At 42.6% G+C, this 21,368-nt stretch overlaps 1 protein-coding gene across 2 annotated transcripts in view; it reads right to left on the bottom strand.

Moving 5' to 3' along the window:
* Window positions 1-21,368, bottom strand: part of LOC134532188 (ATP-binding cassette sub-family C member 4-like) — a 133,376-nt gene that overhangs the window by 65,659 nt on the left and 46,349 nt on the right. For both annotated transcript variants that reach the window (XM_063368595.1, XM_063368596.1), the window contains 7 exons: window positions 16,227-16,383; window positions 13,075-13,213; window positions 9,439-9,549; window positions 7,050-7,259; window positions 4,478-4,764; window positions 3,439-3,622; window positions 483-644 (listed from right to left, as the gene is read on the bottom strand). In XM_063368595.1, the coding sequence (XP_063224665.1) occupies window positions 483-644; window positions 3,439-3,622; window positions 4,478-4,764; window positions 7,050-7,259; window positions 9,439-9,549; window positions 13,075-13,213; window positions 16,227-16,383 (1,250 nt within the window). The remainder of the gene's footprint in view (window positions 1-482; window positions 645-3,438; window positions 3,623-4,477; window positions 4,765-7,049; window positions 7,260-9,438; window positions 9,550-13,074; window positions 13,214-16,226; window positions 16,384-21,368) is intronic.

The raw sequence follows: 21,368 nt of genomic DNA, 5'->3' as shown, positions 1-21,368 counted from the left end.
TAACTCCTTCATCCTCTACTGCTTTCTTTGTTGTCAGATAAGGGCATGGGCATCGCAAGGATATATTTTTTGGGGGGGGACTTCAATTGATTTAGTTGTTGAGGAATATCCATCCCCTGAAAAAAAAAAAATCGGGGGGTCCTCCCCCGGACAAATTGGGTGTTTGAAGGTGCAAAAAGGTGATTTTTAGGCATTTTTCTTTCCTAAATATTTAAATTATAGTTGGTTACATTATCTAATTTATTTTTTATAAAAAATATTTTCGGAGAACAAAATTGTAAAAACACGAAAACTACGAAACTAAATATATTATTGGAGGGGATGAAATTGAAGACTTTTATTACTGGGGGGGACGTGTTCCCCCGTCCCCCCTGGTTGCAACGCCCATGGATAAGGGGGTAGCAAAGTTGGCAGAGAGTGGGGCTAAATAAGGTGGATCGGGTGACTGTAACAAGGACACGAGGTGGTGGCAGTGAGGTCACCTTGATGGCTAGGTGGGAGGGTCTTCTGGCCGACTGCTTCTCCGACTGATCCCCGCCAGGGGAGACCTGGGGCTCATCGTGCTTGTCCGTGCCCACCATCCGTCCAAAGTCCACACCACTGTCGCAGAGCGTCTGGTACGAGCCCTGCAACTCGATGCGTCCCTGCAACATAGTCCACTCTCACAACATTTTCCCCATTCATGCTGTCATTCGAACATTTATTCGTGTGCTACATTGGGGGCCGTGGGTTGAATGGTCTACCAAAACAATTTTGTCTTCAAATTCAACTAGGTCACACATGGGAAACAAAAGTAACTGTTTCAAGGAGCCTTGGGTTTTCTGTGGTTTTTCCGTTCCTTCCGTCTCCTAATTCATTCCAGCCATGATAAATACATCTCATCACCCCTCAGTCCCTAAATCACATCTATGTCAACTATATAGGTATTAATTCCTAATAAATTCATTGTTTTCTCCAATATTTTTGAATTGGCATTTACTTTTGACAAGTAACATTTAGTATTTATGCATCAGTCATACAGAAGTGTATCATTGTTAAAAAAAAAAGTATTGCTAACATATTAGCATCTGATAATAACTAATTCACACATGTGAGACATCCTTAATGTGTAGCCATAACCCTGGATGTTTGTGAGCCACGGGTGGACCAGCTGGATGGAGGTGGTGGTCTGCTACTCTCCAGCTGGATGGAGGTGGTCTGCTACTCTCCAGCTGGATGGAGGTGGTCTGCTACTCTCCAGCTGGATGGAGGTGGTCTGCTACTCTCCAGCTGGATGGAGGTGGTCTGCTACTCACCAGCTGGATGGTGGTGGTCTGCTACTCTCCAGCTGGATGGAGGTGGTCTGCTACTCTCCAGCTGGATGGAGGTGGTCTGCTACTCACCAGCTGGATGGAGGTGGTCTGCTACTCACCAGCTGGATGGAGGTGGTCTGCTACTCTCCAGCTGGATGGAGGTGGTCTGCTACTCACCAGCTGGATGGAGGTGGTCTGCTACTCTCCAGCTGGATGGAGGTGGTCTGCTACTCTCCAGCTGGATGGAGGTGGTCTGCTACTCACCAGCTGGATGGAGGTGGTCTGCTACTCACCAGCTGGATGGTGGTGGTCTGCTACTCTCCAGCTGGATGGAGGTGGTCTGCTACTCTCCAGCTGGATGGTGGTGGTCTGCTACTCACCAGCTGGATGGAGGTGGTCTGCTACTCTCCAGCTGGATGGAGGTGGTCTGCTACTCTCCAGCTGGATGGAGGTGGTCTGCTACTCACCAGCTGGATGGTGGTGGTCTGCTACTCTCCAGCTGGATGGAGGTGGTCTGCTACTCTCCAGCTGGATGGAGGTGGTCTGCTACTCTCCAGCTGGATGGAGGTGGTCTTCTACTCTCCAGCTGGATGGAGGTGGTCTGCTACTCACCAGCTGGATGGAGGTGGTCTGCTACTCTCCAGCTGGATGGAGGTGGTCTGCTACTCTCCAGCTGGATGGTGGTGGTCTGCTACTCTCCAGCTGGATGGTGGTGGTCTGCTACTCACCAGCTGGATGGAGGTGGTCTGCTACTCTCCAGCTGGATGGAGGTGGTCTGCTACTCTCCAGCTGGATGGTGGTGGTCTGCTACTCTCCAGCTGGATGGAGGTGGTCTGCTACTCTCCAGCTGGATGGAGGTGGTCTGCTACTCACCAGCTGGATGGTGGTGGTCTGCTACTCTCCAGCTGGATGGAGGTGGTCTGCTACTCTCCAGCTGGATGGAGGTGGTCTGCTACTCACCAGCTGGATGGAGGTGGTCTGCTACTCTCCAGCTGGATGGAGGTGGTCTGCTACTCTCCAGCTGGATGGAGGTGGTCTGCTACTCTCCAGCTGGATGGAGGTGGTCTGCTACTCACCAGCTGGATGGAGGTGGTCTGCTACTCACCAGCTGGATGGAGGTGGTCTGCTACTCTCCAGCTGTATGGAGGTGGTCTGCTACTCTCCAGCTGGATGGAGGTGGTCTGCTACTCTCCAGCTGGATGGAGGTGGTCTGCTACTCTCCAGCTGGATGGTGGTGGTCTGCTACTCTCCAGCTGGATGGAGGTGGTCTGCTACTCACCAGCTGGATGGAGGTGGTCTGCTACTCACCAGCTGGATGGAGGTGGTCTGCTACTCTCCAGCTGGATGGTGGTGGTCTGCTACTCACCAGCTGGATGGAGGTGGTCTGCTACTCTCCAGCTGGATGGAGGTGGTCTGCTACTCTCCAGCTGGATGGAGGTGGTCTGCTACTCACCAGCTGGATGGAGGTGGTCTGCTACTCTCCAGCTGGATGGAGGTGGTCTGCTACTCTCCAGCTGGATGGTGGTGGTCTGCTACTCTCCAGCTGGATGGTGGTGGTCTGCTACTCACCAGCTGGATGGAGGTGGTCTGCTACTCTCCAGCTGGATGGAGGTGGTCTGCTACTCTCCAGCTGGATGGTGGTGGTCTGCTACTCACCAGCTGGATGGAGGTGGTCTGCTACTCTCCAGCTGGATGGTGGTGGTCTGCTACTCACCAGCTGGATGGAGGTGGTCTGCTACTCACCAGCTGGATGGAGGTGGTCTGCTACTCTCCAGCTGGATGGAGGTGGTCTGCTACTCTCCAGCTGGATGGTGGTGGTCTGCTACTCACCAGCTGGATGGAGGTGGTCTGCTAACCAGCTGGATGGAGGTGGTCTGCTACTCACCAGCTGGTTGGAGGTGGTCTGCTACTCTCCAGCTGGATGGTGGTGGTCTGCTACTCACCAGCTGGATGGAGGTGGTCTGCTACTCTCCAGCTGGATGGTGGTGGTCTGCTACTCTCCAGCTGGATGGAGGTGGTCTGCTACTCTCCAGCTGGATGGAGGTGGTCTGCTACTCTCCAGCTGGATGGAGGTGGTCTGCTACTCTCCAGCTGGATGGAGGTGGTCTGCTACTCACCAGCTGGATGGAGGTGGTCTGCTACTCACGTTGTTCATCAGCACCACGTGGTCGGCCTCCTCCAGGTACTGCAGCTGGTGGGTCACCAGTACGCGGGTTTTCCCCTTCAGGAACGTGAGGATGCACTCGTGGAACAGCTGTCGACCCACACTGGCATCCACCGCAGACAGAGGGTCGTCCAGAAGGTATATGTCCGCCTCACTGTATGCTGCCCTGGTGGATGGAGACATATGACTTCTAGGTCTGCAGTTTGAGATGCAAATAGATTGGGTTATGACTAGGTGCTCAAAGATAATGATTTCCTGAGCATACAACAGTTTGGACTCAATTATTGCAACATGAAAGTGCAGATATGATGTCATATTTTGTTTTTGTACTGGAAGAGTTCATAAAAATTCCTTCATTCATTCCTTTTCCCCCCATTGTAATGGAAATACTAAAAAGTTACATTCTAAGACTGCAGGCTAAATTAGCAAACATATTAATGTTGATTTATGTAGAATGCAAAACACAACACCAAGATTTTCTATTATTTCATTTAATTAGGTGCCATGTATTGTAGTAAGTGAAAACATTCAGACGACATTGCAACAGACGACATTGTTTTCACTTCAGTGTTTGTTGAGGATATCATAAACTGCTATGTGGGGAGAATATCATTGATTAATTCTTTGAACTTTAATTTCATTATTATTTGACTTAATAGACTTGAATTTTTATGTTTTAAAAAATTATACATATTAAAACTTTGCATAAGTACAGCCGGTGCTCTGAAATCCAGCATTATTCTATTTTGCACATTTTTAAATGCTAAATCGATCAAGCTGCTTACAGTTTCCTAGAAAGGTTCATATCCGATTTTACAACTGTGTACTTGCATTATGTAGCCATAGAGCAACCTATAAAATTTGTTCTAAACTTCATTTGACTGAACATTAATTTTTAAATCATATTTCCATTAAAACTATATTCACATTCTAAACACAGTAGAAACAAATTTCCGGCATAGCTGTGGTAACGCACCTGCTAGATTGTACTGGTATAAATTGCCGGCCAAGTGAAGCCTACCTGGCGAGGTTGAGGCGCGCCTTCTGGCCACCGGACAGCGACACTCCGCGCGCACCCACGGGCGTACTGTCGCCCCACGGCAGCTGCCGTACGTCTGGCTGTAGGGCGCAGGCTCGCAGCACGGCCGAGTAGCGCTCCTGATCGTGTGGGCGGGAGAACAGCACATTCTGGCGCAGTGAGGCAGGGAACACCCAGGGGTCCTGGCTGGCGTAGGACAGCGTGCCGACCACCTGGAGCTGCTGGCTTCTGGAGGGCAGCTCGCCCATCAGGGCCTGCAGCAAGGAGCTCTGCCCCACGACACAGTGCCAGTAGCACGCAGGCTGGCTAGGACAGTGGCTCAAAATAGCTTACCTAGCTAGTTTTTGTGTATCATATATTTTTTAATGGTTGTAAAAAATTAAAGGGAATTTTCTGGAGAATTTCACGGCTAACCTGACCACTACTCTAATACCTTCTTTTATCCTGGTATAGTTAAGTTTTTTAAAAAGTTGCTACTTTTGTATGAATCCCAGATGCAAAGACAGAAAAGTCAAGTAAAGCTAGCGATGCCTTTTTGCCGTATTTCGTTCTTGGGATGTTTTGAGGATTATTAATTTTTCATGGGCAGTAGTTTTCATTCTAAGTGGGGTGCGGGAATGGTTATCAGTTATCCGAGTAGCGGGTAGTGCTAACGCACACATAAATTCTATTTTTCAACAAAATCTTTCGGGCGGCATTAAGCAGCCTAAAACTCTTCATGGGTCCTTGGTTCGATGCCCAGTTCTGGTTTACAGACCACCAGGCCTGTAATAGTTATGATAACAGTACAGTTTGTGGTAAACTGTGTCGCAGTATTGTCTGACCAAGCAAAGTCTGAGCATAAAAACCAATGTTTAACAATGTCTGTTTGTGGCTGTATGTCATAGATAAATCACAGAAAACACACAGAAAACCAGCTATAGCCAAATGTTAAACTCATAGAAATTAGGCAGAAAAAATATCACAGCACAAATAAATAGTGGGCTAACATCATCGAGAAAGTTGTAACAAGAACAGAATACAAAAACATACAACAATCTTGGACAATACAACGACAAACAGAAGAACCAAACGATGACCCAAAACAGATAATATGGACATCACACCGACAATACAGCGACGCACATGTGAACCCAGCGATGAAACTAATACAGGGCTTACCCTCGCCTTTTTTTTCCTTTCAACAGTTGGACAGCCGTGCAACCTTCATGTTACATCGCCCGGCAAGACCTCTGAGTATGAGGCATATAAAGTAAATACGAGTAAGTAACTTTTTGCATACTCTGTGTCCTTCCTGGCACGAGGGTTCCGCCATTGGCATGCCCTATAGTTACGAATGTGCCCGCACGTTTGTATTCGGTTAATTTTTGTAACCGTTCTTTTATTACTGTTGACCGTTTGGTTTGGCTAGAATCGCGTCCGACCAACTCGTCATTTTTTTTTCGAGCAGACCAATTTTCAGTGTAGAAAGTCTAACTTTAAAGTGTGTCCTTTGGAAGTGTAACTGTATTTGTATGAATTCTTCACTCCGGCCTGTCCTATTTCTCTGCACATATGCGCGCTGTCTTTTTCGCTTGCTCTAAGTCCATCTCCTGGCCGACCTTAACATCCCAACCACCCCGTGGCAGCACATCTCCCATGTTTCAGCTGAGCGAGCGACCTTCACATAACATGACCATCGGCAAGGCCTTGTGCCTGCAAGGCGCACACACACTGCCCACCAAACACACCATCGGCGATCCAACTACTACAAAACTACACTAACATTGTTTGGAGTATTCAACCAACCAATATATTTTTTAATATTCTAAATAACTGACAGATTTTGTAAAATGATATTTAAATCATTAGTATGTGTTTTCATTCCAACATCAAGGCTCATCCCATAGCCAGATTTCTAGTTTAGTTCGTAAGTGCTACGAGTATTTAATGTAAGTGTGTTTGCATTTTTGTATTTTTATGTATTAATGTTCGTGCCATATTTATTATTTAAGTTCTCTACTATATATTTAACAGTTTTTTTTTTTTTCATATTATTAGTTTTTACTGAAGGTAACTAATCAGGCACTGTTGCTAACGCAGCTTCTGGGTGGAAAAAGCATGAGCTAGAAGCGTATGAAATAGAAGACTTACTTAGCCCAAGTACCTCCCGATTTAGCAAAAAAATATCACAGGAAAAAATTAATAAGGCTGAAAATGTAAATATGGATGTGGAAAACAGTCAAGAGACTTGAATAAAAAATTTTTATAATGTGCCCTAAAGTTTACTTAACTTCGGCATACTAGGTTTAAGAATTTGCCAACATAATTATCATGACAGATGGTGTAAACTATATTTTAAAAAATTGTTTGTTTACTAATGGACGTGCAACAAACGTGCTGTTGTTGCAAGTATGCAACAATGCACTAGGGATGAAAATCAAGCACGGCAGTGCCACAGAGATGCAACACTTTATGAGTGCAGTTATACAGGCAAGTGGCCAGTGAGTGGTCGAAAATGGAGGAAAATGCTCTACTCTGCAGTAGATGTGTGCGGTGGGAGCGCCGGACCCACCTTGCCCGAGCCCACACGGCCGATGACGACCACCAGCTGGCCCCGGGCGATGTGCAGGTCCATGTCGGAGAGCGTGTCGTCTCCGGAGCCGCCCGCGACCCAGCGAGCGCTGAGACCCCGCGCCAGCACCGCCGCTCCCTCGCCACTCCCCCCGGTGCTCTCAGTGGCAGGTGACGTCACCATCGCAAACTCCTCCTGCACCATGAAGCTCTGCGGACAGTCACACACGCCTCGACAATCCCAATAATGTGTCCGAGCGACTTCGCTGAGCATGTATTTGTATGCATTGATTTTTTTTAAATACTTGAACTTTAGGTGTTAATTAAGCACGAAGGATTTGTTATGCCTTACCCATGAAAGATTTAGGAAGCAGTTAATTCAAGTGTAATATTTTTAGATTAGCTTAGGTCCAACTTTATCAACCGAACTTAGTTATGCGAATGCATCTTTTGTGTCCAAATAACCAGACATAGGAATTATTTTTACCTTGCCTAGGTTATCCTAAATGTGCGCAGGAAGAGTAAAAGTTGAGTGAAGACATATGTTCTTACCTAGGTGTGTCTCAGGCTTAAAGCCTTTTCATTCAAGCAAATGACTTCAACATTCTGGATTGTTAGAAATGAATTTAATTAATTATAATAATAATGTATTGGTTTTAGGTTAATGATAAAATGTATTTAACTTAGTTTTTAACTTCAATAGAATTTGCATAGGACAATATAAGAATATGTGTGTGCGTATCAAAGAAACAAGCGTGGTCTGTCTTAGCGGCAGACAGGCGAGCAGGTACAATGGAGAGGACTCTGTGGGTGGAGATTGAGACGAGTAGTTCATGTATGCACCGCGGGCAGGCATGGTTGTAGAGAAAGTCACGCGGCAGTCGAATGAGCAGTGAGGAGGTACAGCATAGGGGGACTGTGTGGGCGATCGAGACCAGTTCTTCACGTGTATACTGCGGGTTGGCATGGTTGTACGGTAAGCCACACAACAGTCGAGTGAGCAGCGAGCAGACATTTCTCGAAAGACACCTAGTTTCTCACAAGACAGCCACCAACAATAATAAAATGATACCTCAAACCTTATAGTTAAAATCTTAACCAACCTAAAACAAAAACAAAAACACAAATATTAATTAACTAAGCTGCTCCAAAAATATATCTATGACTGTTTATGACAAAAAGATTTCAAATGAGAAATATGGCTTTTTTTTTTTACTCTGAACCTATTACGCACTTCTTCCCAGAGGACTGTAACTGGTCCTAAAAACTTTTTGATTTTGTAAGAACCACTAAAGGAGTTTAGCAAATTAGCAGTTCGAAACTTACTTTTGTCACTTTATCAAACTTATGGTACAACAACTCCTGCCTTACCACAAAAGGATTAGGCTACCTATCCTTATTGTACTGAAAGCTTACTTTATGCCTAGCTTTATCAAGATTCTCTGCAAATTCTGTCTACATTTACTGAAGTTTTCTGGGACTAAAAATCTACAAATCCTCCAACTAAATTCCTTAAATCTTTAATAGGGGGTGACATAGTACTCTGACCAAAAAAAAAATGCTGGCCGGGATAAATTAGGTGGAACTATGCTTCATCATGTTGAAAGCCATATTCAAAAAGGACAAGGACTCGTCACTAGGGCTTTAGATTTCTCGTACACTATGGTACTGTATGATGAACTCAACTTGTACTTTGTTTCGGCGAGTAAGGGTTCGTTGCCAGCAGCAATTTTGTCATTGTTTCGATTTGTTAATAAAATAGCTAAGTTTGGTTATTTTCAATATGTTTAATTCTTACTGCTAAAAGTATGAATTATATTCCCTTCACTCTGTAATTGTTTTGGTTAAGATCTTTCAAAGTGTTATCTCACTCGGGACAGCCAGGTACTAGCGATATGGGCCATTCAAGAAAGAAAACATAGTGTTTAGTTTTTCTGAAGATCCGGATCACTCCTAGCTGGTGGCGAAGAAGAAGGGGCAGGTTTGCAGCACGAGCCAATGAGCGGAGTTGTCCTAGTGTGTGTGGCCAATGAGGCTACAGCCTTCTGCGCATGCGCGCTGGCAGCCAAGACATTCGTCAACGTCCTTCACGTCGTATTCACAGTTCCAATCATTATTGGAGTGCAGCGCCCTGATTGTGGGTGCCTGTCTTATTATCAACACCCTGAGTTGTTTGTTTTTCTCCCTGCCATGACTTTCAAATCTGCCCTTTCTCCCAAAAATGTGTAAAACCACCAGTAGGCTAATACCATTGCTCCTATTTTAAATATCTATTTTTTGTGCAGCAAATGTAACTAGCACATTTTAGAAGTGCTAACATACAAAAAATGTCAAAATTCAGAAAATTTATAATTTGTGGATTAAAAATTGCAATGTGAAAACTAAAATACCTCTAATCTTCCAATAGAGAAATATCCTTCAACTAGAGCCAAACATGATAGAGTTGTTTGTAGGCAGACAGCATTGCTCAGAATGGTCAAGAGGGAAATATACAGAAAAACCTGAAACAAACAAAACAGATATTATATTTAAATGCTAAATATATTTACATGAAAAATAACAGTACCTATGTATCTTAAGTCTCAGTGTAAATTTAATACTAATTTTCATTATTTTAAATAAATAAACTTGTTAATAGTACAAATTTTTAATATTTAAAATAAAAATTAAAAATAAAAAAATATATATTTTTTTGACACAATAAGAGTTTTGGTATAATAAGACATCAAAAACACAAGTTTTCATTAAAGACTATGTTCAATTTAAGGTGTCAATGATTGCGAAGCAACCAATGCAATGTGATCTCGGAAAGGCATATAACAAAAAACAAAAAATTATTGAACATGGTATTGCAGATACAATATTTTAAGTAAACAGTTCGGACAAATTCACGAATGTATCTTAGACCCTCTCACACCACTAAATTTTCAGTGACAATAATTAGTTAGAAAATGCAGGTTGATTACATCAACGTTCGATTCAGATGGTTTAATACAAGTTAATTTAAACTATTTAGATGGTGTATAGTGGTGTTTCCCACTAACAAAGTATTGATGTCGAATTTTCCAACTATAAAACAGTAAACAAAATTAAAGTTAATTATATTATTTTGTAAAAGTTCTACCGTCATTTAAAACCCCCTTTCCCGAGGCAGTAAAGCATTTTGTAAAGTGATGTAAACTGTAAAGCTGAAACGACCAGGCCAATATTCTACTATCCACGTAGTACACGGCTAGAACTACAGCAATGTTCAGCCTACACACTAGTGCTGTGTCTCGTGTGTGGCTTGTGCTGCAGCATATAACAGCTCACCTTGTCAGCGGGAATGCTACTGTCCAGGTAGTACATCGCCAGCACTACAGCAATGTTCAGCCTACACACTAGTGCTGTGTCTCGTGTGTGGCTTGTGCTGCAGCATATAGCAGCTCACCTTGTCGGCGGGGATGCTACTGTCCAGGTAGTACATCGCCAGCACTACAGCAATGTTCAGCCTACACACTAGTGCTGTGTCTCGTGTGTGGCTTGTGCTGCAGCATATAGCAGCTCACCTTGTCGGCGGGAATGCTACTGTCCAGGTAGTACATCGCCAGCACTACAGCAATGTTCAGCCTACACACTAGAGCTGTGTCTCGTGTGTGGCTTGTGCTGCAGCATATAGCAGCTCACCTTGTCGGCGGGGATGCTACTGTCCAGGTAGTACATCGCCAGCACTACAGCAATGTTCAGCCTACACACTAGTGCTGTGTCTCGTGTGTGGCTTGTGCTGCAGCATATAACAGCTCACCTTGTCGGCGGGGATGCTACTGTCCAGGTAGTACATGGCCAGCACTACAGCAATGTTCAGCCTACACACTAGTGCTGTGTCTCGTGTGTGGCTTGTGCTGCAGCATATAGCAGCTCACCTTGTCGGCGGGAATGCTACTGTCCAGGTAGTACATGGCCAGCACTACAGCAATGTTCAGCCTACACACTAGTGCTGTGTCTCGTGTGTGGCTTGTGCTGCAGCATATAACAGCTCACCTTGTCGGCGGGAATGCTACTGTCCAGGTAGTACATCGCCAGCACTACAGCAATGTTCAGCCTACACACTAGTGCTGTGTCTCGTGTGTGGCTTGTGCTGCAGCATATAGCAGCTCACCTTGTCGGCGGGAATGCTACTGTCCAGGTAGTACATCGCCAGCACTACAGCAATGTTCAGCCTACACACTAGTGCTGTGTCTCGTGTGTGGCTTGTGCTGCAGCATATAGCAGCTCACCTTGTCGGCGGGAATGCTACTGTCCAGGTAGTACATCGCCAGCACTACAGCAATGTTCAGCCTACACACTAGTGCTGTGTCTCGTGTGTGGCTTGTGCTGCAGCATATAGCAGCTCACCTTGTCGGCGGGAATGCTACTGTCCAGGTAGTACATCGCCAGCACTACAGCAATGTTCAGCCTACACACTAGTGCTGTGTCTCGTGTGTGGCTTGTGCTGCAGCATATAGCAGCTCACCTTGTCGGCGGGGATGCTACTGTCCAGGTAGTACATCGCCAGCACTACAGCAATGTTCAGCCTACACACTAGTGCTGTGTCTCGTGTGTGGCTTGTGCTGCAGCATATAACAGCTCACCTTGTCGGCGGGGATGCTACTGTCCAGGTAGTACATGGCCAGCACTACAGCAATGTTCAGCCTACACACTAGTGCTGTGTCTCGTGTGTGGCTTGTGCTGCAGCATATAGCAGCTCACCTTGTCGGCGGGAATGCTACTGTCCAGGTAGTACATGGCCAGCACTACAGCAATGTTCAGCCTACACACTAGTGCTGTGTCTCGTGTGTGGCTTGTGCTGCAGCATATAGCAGCTCACCTTGTCGGCGGGAATGCTACTGTCCAGGTAGTACATCGCCAGCACTACAGCAATGTTCAGCCTACACACTAGTGCTGTGTCTCGTGTGTGGCTTGTGCTGCAGCATATAGCAGCTCACCTTGTCGGCGGGAATGCTACTGTCCATGTAGTACATCGCCAGCACTACAGCAATGTTCAGCCTACACACTAGTGCTGTGTCTCGTGTGTGGCTTGTGCTGCAGCATATAGCAGCTCACCTTGTCGGCGGGGATGCTACTGTCCAGGTAGTACATCGCCAGCACTACAGCAATGTTCAGCCTACACACTAGTGCTGTGTCTCGTGTGTGGCTTGTGCTGCAGCATATAGCAGCTCACCTTGTCGGCGGGAATGCTACTGTCCAGGTAGTACATCGCCAGCACTACAGCAATGTTCAGCCTACACACTAGTGCTGTGTCTCGTGTGTGGCTTGTGCTGCAGCATATAGCAGCTCACCTTGTCGGCGGGGATGCTACTGTCCAGGTAGTACATCGCCAGCACTACAGCAATGTTCAGCCTACACACTAGTGCTGTGTCTCGTGTGTGGCTTGTGCTGCAGCATATAGCAGCTCACCTTGTCGGCGGGGATGCTACTGTCCAGGTAGTACATCGCCAGCACTACAGCAATGTTCAGCCTACACACTAGTGCTGTGTCTCGTGTGTGGCTTGTGCTGCAGCATATAACAGCTCACCTTGTCGGCGGGAATGCTACTGTCCAGGTAGTACATCGCCAGCACTACAGCAATGTTCAGCCTACACACTAGTGCTGTGTCTCGTGTGTGGCTTGTGCTGCAGCATATAGCAGCTCACCTTGTCGGCGGGGATGCTACTGTCCAGGTAGTACATCGCCAGCACTACAGCAATGTTCAGCCTACACACTAGTGCTGTGTCTCGTGTGTGGCTTGTGCTGCAGCATATAGCAGCTCACCTTGTCAGCGGGGATGCTACTGTCCAGGTAGTACATCGCCAGCACTACAGCAATGTTCAGCCTACACACTAGTGCTGTGTCTCGTGTGTGGCTTGTGCTGCAGCATATAGCAGCTCACCTTGTCAGCGGGGATGCTACTGTCCAGGTAGTACATGGCCAGCACTACAGCAATGTTCAGCCTACACACTAGTGCTGTGTCTCGTGTGTGGCTTGTGCTGCAGCATATAACAGCTCACCTTGTCAGCGGGGATGCTACTGTCCAGGTAGTACATGGCCAGCACGGTGGCGAAGGTAGAGCCTCGGTTGGCCACATGCAGTAGAGACATGATGAATGTGCGCGTGAACATGAGCTTCTTTAGCGCTGCCATCTCGACCCTGCAGGAACAACTCTGTCTCAGGGACCTCTCTCCCATGCTGCTGGCATCACGTGTCCTGGCGGCATCTAGGTGGCCGCCAAACCATGGGTTCAAACTGTACAATGTTATTAAAGGTGTTTGATTATGATTTTCATTTAAGGTTTATTGTAATTTTCTACAATAGCTCTATGTTGTGGTTTGTTCTTTACACGTGATTTTTTTGTCAGCGATTAAGTCTAGAACGAGTGGTTTCCTGGGCTGACTCGACTACGGAAATTGCTAAACAAGTTAGTTTAAATATGGGGAAACTGCTTAAGGACTCCCATAGAGGTGACTTATCACCACGACTCCTCTCTGGTTCGGTGCATTGCGCTTAGAGGCGAGTCGTTGATGTGCGAGTGTGTCACCCTTAGCGTCCCCGTGTTTTTATAGCTCTTGTACTCACCTGGATAATGCGATGTTATGTTCTTTGTGTATAAATACGTCCTGAATGTAGATGTGTGTTGAGGGGCATGCGGGCACAAGATACTTTTTCTCCCCCACAAGGATCATATTAGGACACTCCCCTCCTCCCTTATCCCTCAAGATTTCCTCCCATACCCTATCGTATTTTATGTAATGTCTGTGTAGAATGTCCTTCCATATAATAAGTATCCATTTTGGCAATGCCCCCACCTTTCCCCCCTTTCCAACACTCGACCCTCATCGTTACCCAGAATGCTTTGGGGGAATTTATACTCACTTCCTTTTCCTATGCCTTAGTATTGTATCTTCCCATCCCCTTCTCCCCCCTTCCAACACCAAGAAACCCCTGAGTCTCATAAGGGGAGAAAATAGAGATGTGAGTTTGGGGTTTAGAGCAAGACATGACGTGTGGATCAGACGATGTGTTCGTGTGGGAAGAATTTTGAAAGAAAAAGACTGGAGGTTGAAAAATTTATAAATATTCTGTGTTTTGTTTCTGCTCTGTTAGCCTCCACGAGCAGAGCCCTATTTGATAAAATTACAATTTTGCAAGTCATAAGTAAACTCGGGTGTAGCTAATACAAAAATGAAGGAATTGTTTCATAACACTACAAATAAAAACAATTACAATTGGAGAATTACCAGTCAAAAACAGTTTTTAAAAGCAAAATTATGATTGTGTTTATTTAAGTTCGTGTTGTGTCTGCATCATGTCAAATTTCCTTTTTTTTTGTTTTGCAATAATTTCTATCAATTCTAATGTATGTTCTACATCTAACTCCTATGGCTGCTACAAATATTACACTTAATACTTTAAAATTTTAACACATAGGAAGGTTTATTTTTCTATGTTAAAGATGCAGAGTAGTAGGTAGTTTATGTCAAATAAAGTGATAAAAAAAATTAGTATAATTTCTGTAGATTTCATTTTACCTTGAAAACTTTTGTGCCTTAGCACACCTACTTTGAATCAAATTTCACAACTAGACATAATTTCTTTAGACAAGGCACAAAATATTAATTATGCGATTTATATGATGTGTAATTCCTAATAGTGATTGAATAAACTTATTTTCAATGAATTTTAAATGGTATATGTTTAATCTTTATATAGTTGTTTCAGAAGAAAGTTTAGTTGCATTCTTTGGCCAAATTTTGTGATAGTATTAAAATGTTGTTTCAAGACACTTGAAAAACATAATTATTTTTGGTACTGATTTGCCATTTCACAATGCTGAAGCATTTACCAACAGATAATTTACTTTTGAAGTTTCAATGGTGTATTTATTTTAGATGGATTCATGAATTATTTTTGGATGCATTCAGATGTTGTACAGTTGGTAAGCTAATATTGCCATGTTGATAACTGAACAATAATTAGGGACTACACGTGTTTCTGTGAATGTTCATCACGCTCAGTTTTGAATTAATATTAAGAGTAGGTAAGAAAAGATAAAGTTTTGAAATAGGTAACTTTTAGTGCTATATATGTTAGATGGTTGCTCTCAAGAAAACACTGTCTGTGGGTTTCTTCTACATTGAGTTTTACATGTCTACATGATCTCTCGATGTTAATGCTTCTTAGCTAAATAAACTATTTATAATGTCTTACAGGTACATTTGTTTCACTGTTTTTGGTATCAAGGTTTTTTAAATATCTTCAGAATTTCTCAACGAAAATTATATTTATATCACCAAACAGATAGTTAAAGTTATTATTAATCTAAAAAGGTCCCCTTTCGTATTAAATTTAGTACTTTTAATCATTAAGTCCCAAAAATATTTTAAGTGTGACACTAACAGCAAATAAAACTATATTACTTTTGTTGTTAAAGGATAATTCATGTTATTATCGAATAATGGACTTAAAAGGATTTACATTTCTGTTTGATATGTTTTTTTGTCTCATGAAATGTTGAGATTCTCTACATCCAGGGTGAAGCGAAGAAGAAGAAAGTGGATTGCATTCCCTGCTATGCTCCCCCTTTTCCTACTTCATTCACCCTCTTTCGACCATATAAAGTTGATTGGCATTCACACCAATCTAAACTCTCGTAACCGACTTCTGAAAGACATTTCCGCTAACGATAGCACCAAGTTTGATTCGAACCTAGGTTACACCTGTTCTAAATGACAATACGTACTGATTAAGATTCGAACAACAAACTATGGCTGCAGGTTCATATTAAAAACAAAATAAGTTGGAAACAATAACATATACGACCTATGGTCTAAAAAAACTTTCCAAAGCAGTACTGTTCTATACGTTTGAGCTAAATTTCTTTCTCTTCAAAAATAAAAATAATACTTAATATTAAGTATTTATAAAATGTTGAAAGAAGCTTTTCTTTAAAATTCACCTAATCTAATCGCAGTCATACAATGATAAAGTTTAAAAACACATTGAAATCTGTATGGAAAATAAAATTTGCTGTTAGAATTCTGACATACTCTGTATGAATGTCAAGCAAGTACAAATTTTAACTCCTATTAGCTGAAAAAACCCTTGACTCAGCAATGGATGAGCAGTGTTGAGGTTAGGGTAGGTCGTCCTAGAGAAGACTCACTTCCTAGCAGCATGCACGATCATGGCGAAGGGCTTCTCCCATGCGTACATCTTGATGACCCGGATGCCACAGATCACATCATCCATAAGACGCACTCGCTCGTCCGTCCGGAGCGCCATGTTCCTCCGGAACATGAGCGTCAGTCGCGAGAACAACACTGCAATAGAACAAACTGCTACGTGAGCCACACTCGCTCGTCTGTCCGGAGTGCCATGCTCATCTGGCACATAAGCCTCAGTCTCGAGAACAGCACTGCCAGGGCCCCTTATGAGCCATGCTCGTCTGTCCGGAGCGCAATACTTACACGGAACATGAGGGTTAGTAGATCAACAAAGCAACAGAGTAAATGCCTCATCCATCAGGAGAGCCTTGCTTCTCTTGAACATAAACATCAATCGCAAGAACAGCACTGCCAAAGAAAAAAACTGTCTTCAGCCACACCCACTCAGTTATAGGGAGCGCCATTCTCCTCCGGAACACAAGCGCCAGTCGCGACAACAACACTACCACAGAGTAAAATGTCTCTTCAGTCACACCCGCTCAGCCATCCAGAACATACTTCGGAACGTGAACATCAGTCGCGAGAACAGCACTGCCACAGAGGAAACCGTCTCTTGAGCCACACTCACTCAGCTGTAGGAAATGTAATGCTTCTCTGAAACATTGTGGCAAAAAATAAATGAGTGAGATTTTGGAAGCATTTTTAGCTGTGCTGCCTGTCCAGCACTCTTTATGCTAGTGTTGTACATCATGCTATGTTGGAAGCTGCACCAGTCAAGTTGCTTGACTTCTGAGGCACAGTGAATAGAAGCTGAGAGAAGATTGTCCTTTCACCAGGGAGTGGCATGTGTTCACATGGAAGCCAGCCCTGTGATAATGTGGAAGCCTGCATATTATAGGGTAGGCGGGGGAATTGGGAGGTATGTTTTATAAATTTAGCTGTTCAGACATCAACTTATTTTTATTTTTAATGCATACATGTTTCATTTCTTTCATATTGCAATTTGTTAACTTTTCTGTTATATTACATAATTTTTAATTGTTCACATATTAAAAAAAAATTTGAGTTACCACCCAATTACTCCCATGGCATGGGGGTAATTGGGATGCACTCCTAATAAGTAATAACCCATAAACAGTGCATTCTTAATATTATGGGCTAATAGGTGGTAGAAAAGTATGGCAAGAAGAGTACGTATATCACTTGGATTTAGCCAGAAAAAAAAATTTTTATCAAAAATTATGATTTAAAAATAATTTTATCAGATATTCATACTTTTAAATAAAAATTATATAGGAAATTTACCTTATTACGTACAGCTTTCTAAATCATACACAAACAGTTCAATAGTATTACAAAACAAAAAAACCTACTTCAATTTTTTTTTTAAGTCAAGAAGATTTGGCTAGTTTAGAAAACTTTGTAACAGTAAGACCAACTTTTGCTTCTCCTCATACATATAAAACATATAAACAAGCACTAACACATTTGAAAAATGGGAATGCAAATTTTTTTGAGAATCTTGTAGCCTGCCTATTTATAAAAACAGCATAACAGAATAGGCTACATAAAAACTATTAATAGGTACTGAAAAATTATGTCAATTAATTTAGTAGTCCCAAACCAAAGAAGCCTATCTAATTAATAAGCAAATTATGGAATTAAACAATGTTAAACATATTTACACGATTATTAAAATAATTGGTAACATTTTCATAGTTTGCATGGTCTAAACCAATGTGCCGCGAACTGACGAGGATCGGAGGATCAACAATATACAAAATGTCTTCTAGTAGTGTTGGCACTTTAACCACTTTTGTTGGCCAAGAAAATTTGTTCAGTCCTTTGCTTTCCGTAAATTGTAGGTTGTAATATGTCGTCATGTTGGGTGGGTCACCTAGTTCTGAAGTGCCAGTGACTTGTGCAATGTACCATTTGTCATCATAGCAGGCAGCTACAAAGTCATTTTGTTTTAGTTAGTTTATGACTTTCTTCAACTAGAGGGTTTTTATATAAGCCAGACTGATTGGCAGCCAAACACATTTCTTCATCTGTCACCTCATCAAGAAACTGGTTCAAATCATCATCTGATACATCTGAAATAAAAGGTTCATCTTCCTCTTTTCAGAAGAAGAGTCAATTATTTTTTTGGACTTTTTTTGGTTTTTACAGGATTTTTCAATTGTATTTCATCTACTTATCTTCAGTTGTTTTGGTTCCCCTTTCTCAGTTTCCACTTCTGTCTCTAATATTCTTTTCTTTTGCTCCCTTTCGTCCTTTTATTCTTTTATGTCTCTTTTTTTTTCTCTTCCTCCATTTGCTTCATAACATCTTTTTCAGTTAGAGCCATGTTGTTTAAAGTTAATTTTTTCTTTTTGCTTTTATCTCTATTCTCTTTAGGGGTAACTGCTTTCAACAGTATTTTTCTAAAGGCTGTGAGATCTGCTAATGTAGGTGTAGGTGGCAGACTGTCAGTAGTTGGACGCACTGGTGTAGAAGGCAAGCCATCTGCAGCTGGAGACACTGATGAAGGTGGCAGGCTGTCTGTAGCTGCATACACTGGTGCAGCTGAAACCACCAGTGTACATGGCCGGCCTTCTGTTGCTGAATCTAAAGGCATATGTCGCGGGGCATTCGTAGCCTGATCCACAGGTGTAGGTGCCAGACCATCTGCAACTGGACCGACAAATGTAGATGACAGACCATCTGTAGCTGAATCTTTAGACGTAGATGACAGGCCACCTGTAGTTGTAGTCACTGATGTAGATGGCAGGTAACATGTAGCTGGAATCACTGTTGCATGGCTAGCCGATGGTCCGTCAAGCAGTGGCGGATCCAGAGGTTCACCTCGGAGGGGGCACTCTAGGATTTCAGAATAGCCAGAGAAGGTAAATATGTAGTGTACGGATTAGCGCCAAAAAAAATCGTACAAATCTGAAATAACTTTCATTATATGCTCTTTTACGTCCTCTTTTCATGACCGCCTGCAGAGATAAGATATTCCAATTACTTTTGGAGATATCGCCGTTCTTAATTTGCAATACAAGACCTATGTAATCATTCGACCCTCGCCATTTTATATTTCGCCGTGTGCGCGTGAATACCTAAATAACAGAAATTTTCCATTAGGTAAGGTTAGTTACATTATAAATACTTCAAATTAAACGGAAATTACAAATTATATCAATTTATTTTACTTGTTGTATAGTTTTAAGTATTTATAATGTAACTGACCTGAACAAAACGGGACAAAGGTAGATTGGGTCAGGTCAGCTACATTATAAATACTTTGAAACTGAACGGACATTAAAAATAATGAAATTAATTTTAATGGTTGTTTAGTTTTTAAGTATTTATAATGTAGCTGACCTAACCTAACAAACCGGAACAAAGGATTAACAGTAGGAACGAACGTAATTTTTTAAAGCATAAAAATTTGAAACGTTAAAAACTCACCTAAGCTGGAGGCAGCCTATTGGTTCATTTGAATATTGGCCTATCACGAACTATCACGTGAAAACATTATCCAAAAAAAAAAACAATTGATATTCGTAAACAAAAAACAATGGTGAATTCCGTGTGAATGTGCAGGTATAGTAATTAAAATTTAAAATTTCGATATCTCCAAAAGTAATTGTAATTTATTATCTCTGCAGGCTGTAATGAAAAGAGGATGTAAAAGAGCATATAATAAAAGTTATTTCAGATTTTTATAAAAAAAATTTAAATTTAATTAAAATTTAAAAATTCAATATCTCCAAAAGTAATTGGAATTTCTTATCTCCGCAGGCGGTTATGAAAAGAGGACGTAAAAGAGCATATAATGAAAGTTATTTCAGATTTGTACGATTTTTTTTGGCGATAATCCGTACGCTACATATTTACCCCAGAGAAAAAATGTCTTAAAATTACTAAATTTGTATTTAATGTACTCACACTACACATAACATCCAACCACCAGATTTTATGATTCTACAAGTAATTCATTAATTATATTAAAATATTTTATTGGTTTCAGAAAAAAATCATTTTTGTCGGCAATATTAATGTAGCAGACAACTAGTTTTTCGGGCTGCCCCCCCCCCCCCCCCCCCCTGGATCCGCCACTGCCGTCAAGTGCCGGTGGCAATTTGCCAGAGCTTTTGTCAAGTTAACTGGCCAAATCCCACTTGACTTGAATGCAGCTTTGATGTTAGATTCTTTGAAGGCCCCTTTTTGACGAAGTTCCTTCATCAATGATGGGAAGTCTTCTTTGGAAATATTTTTGAAGGAAGTCTTTCGTCCATGATCTTTCTTTACCTGCAACCACATCTTTTTCACAGGAACGAACACCCTAACATCGAGGGGTTGTATTTTATTTGACGAGTGGGCTGGGAGAGAGAGAAAATGTGTATGTTATTTTCAAAGCCAACTTGCTTACTCTGTACTATAAGTGACTTTTGTGACCATCATATATAATGAGGATTGGCTTTGGCCAATCCTCGATCCAAGTAACAAGTTTGTCAAAGTAAAGGTAGAACGTGGTTTTATCTTGCCACCCACTCACGGAAGTAACAAGTTTCACAAAGTAAAGGTAGAACGTGGTTTTATCTTGCCACCCACTCACGGAAGTAACAAGTTTCTCAAAGTAAAGGTAGAACGTGGTTTTATCTTGCCACCCACTCACGGAAGTAACAAGTTTCTCAAAGTAAAGGCAGAACGTGGTTTTATCTTGCCACCCACTCACGGAAGTAACAAGTTTCTCAAAGTAAAGGTAGAACAGGGTTTTATCTTGCCACCCACTCACGGAAGTAACAAGTTTCTCAAAGTAAAGGTAGAACGTGGTTTTATCTTGCCACCCACTCACGGAAGTAACAAGTTTCTCAAAGTAAAGGTAGAACAGGGTTTTATCTTGCCACCCACTCACGGATGATACATACCCTGCTCCCTCAGGTCCATTTACACACCAACTACTGTAAAGATTTTTGCTCTTGTAGATTATGAGAGGAGGAAACAAATAGCCATTAGCTGCCACAGTTTCAACTACAGAGGTTTCCTTCCCCGAGCCACCATGCACCTGTGACACACACTTAGTTCCTTTTTCTGCTAAAACCGTGGAACTAATGGAGCTGGAATATCCTGTTTCATTGAGATTTATTACG

Source organism: Bacillus rossius, chromosome 5, assembly GCF_032445375.1.
Source record: "Bacillus rossius redtenbacheri isolate Brsri chromosome 5, Brsri_v3, whole genome shotgun sequence".
NCBI lineage: Eukaryota > Metazoa > Arthropoda > Insecta > Phasmatodea > Bacillidae > Bacillus > Bacillus rossius.
The sequence above is the reverse complement of the archived record's forward strand: the minus strand, read 5'-3'. Positions and strand labels throughout refer to the sequence as shown.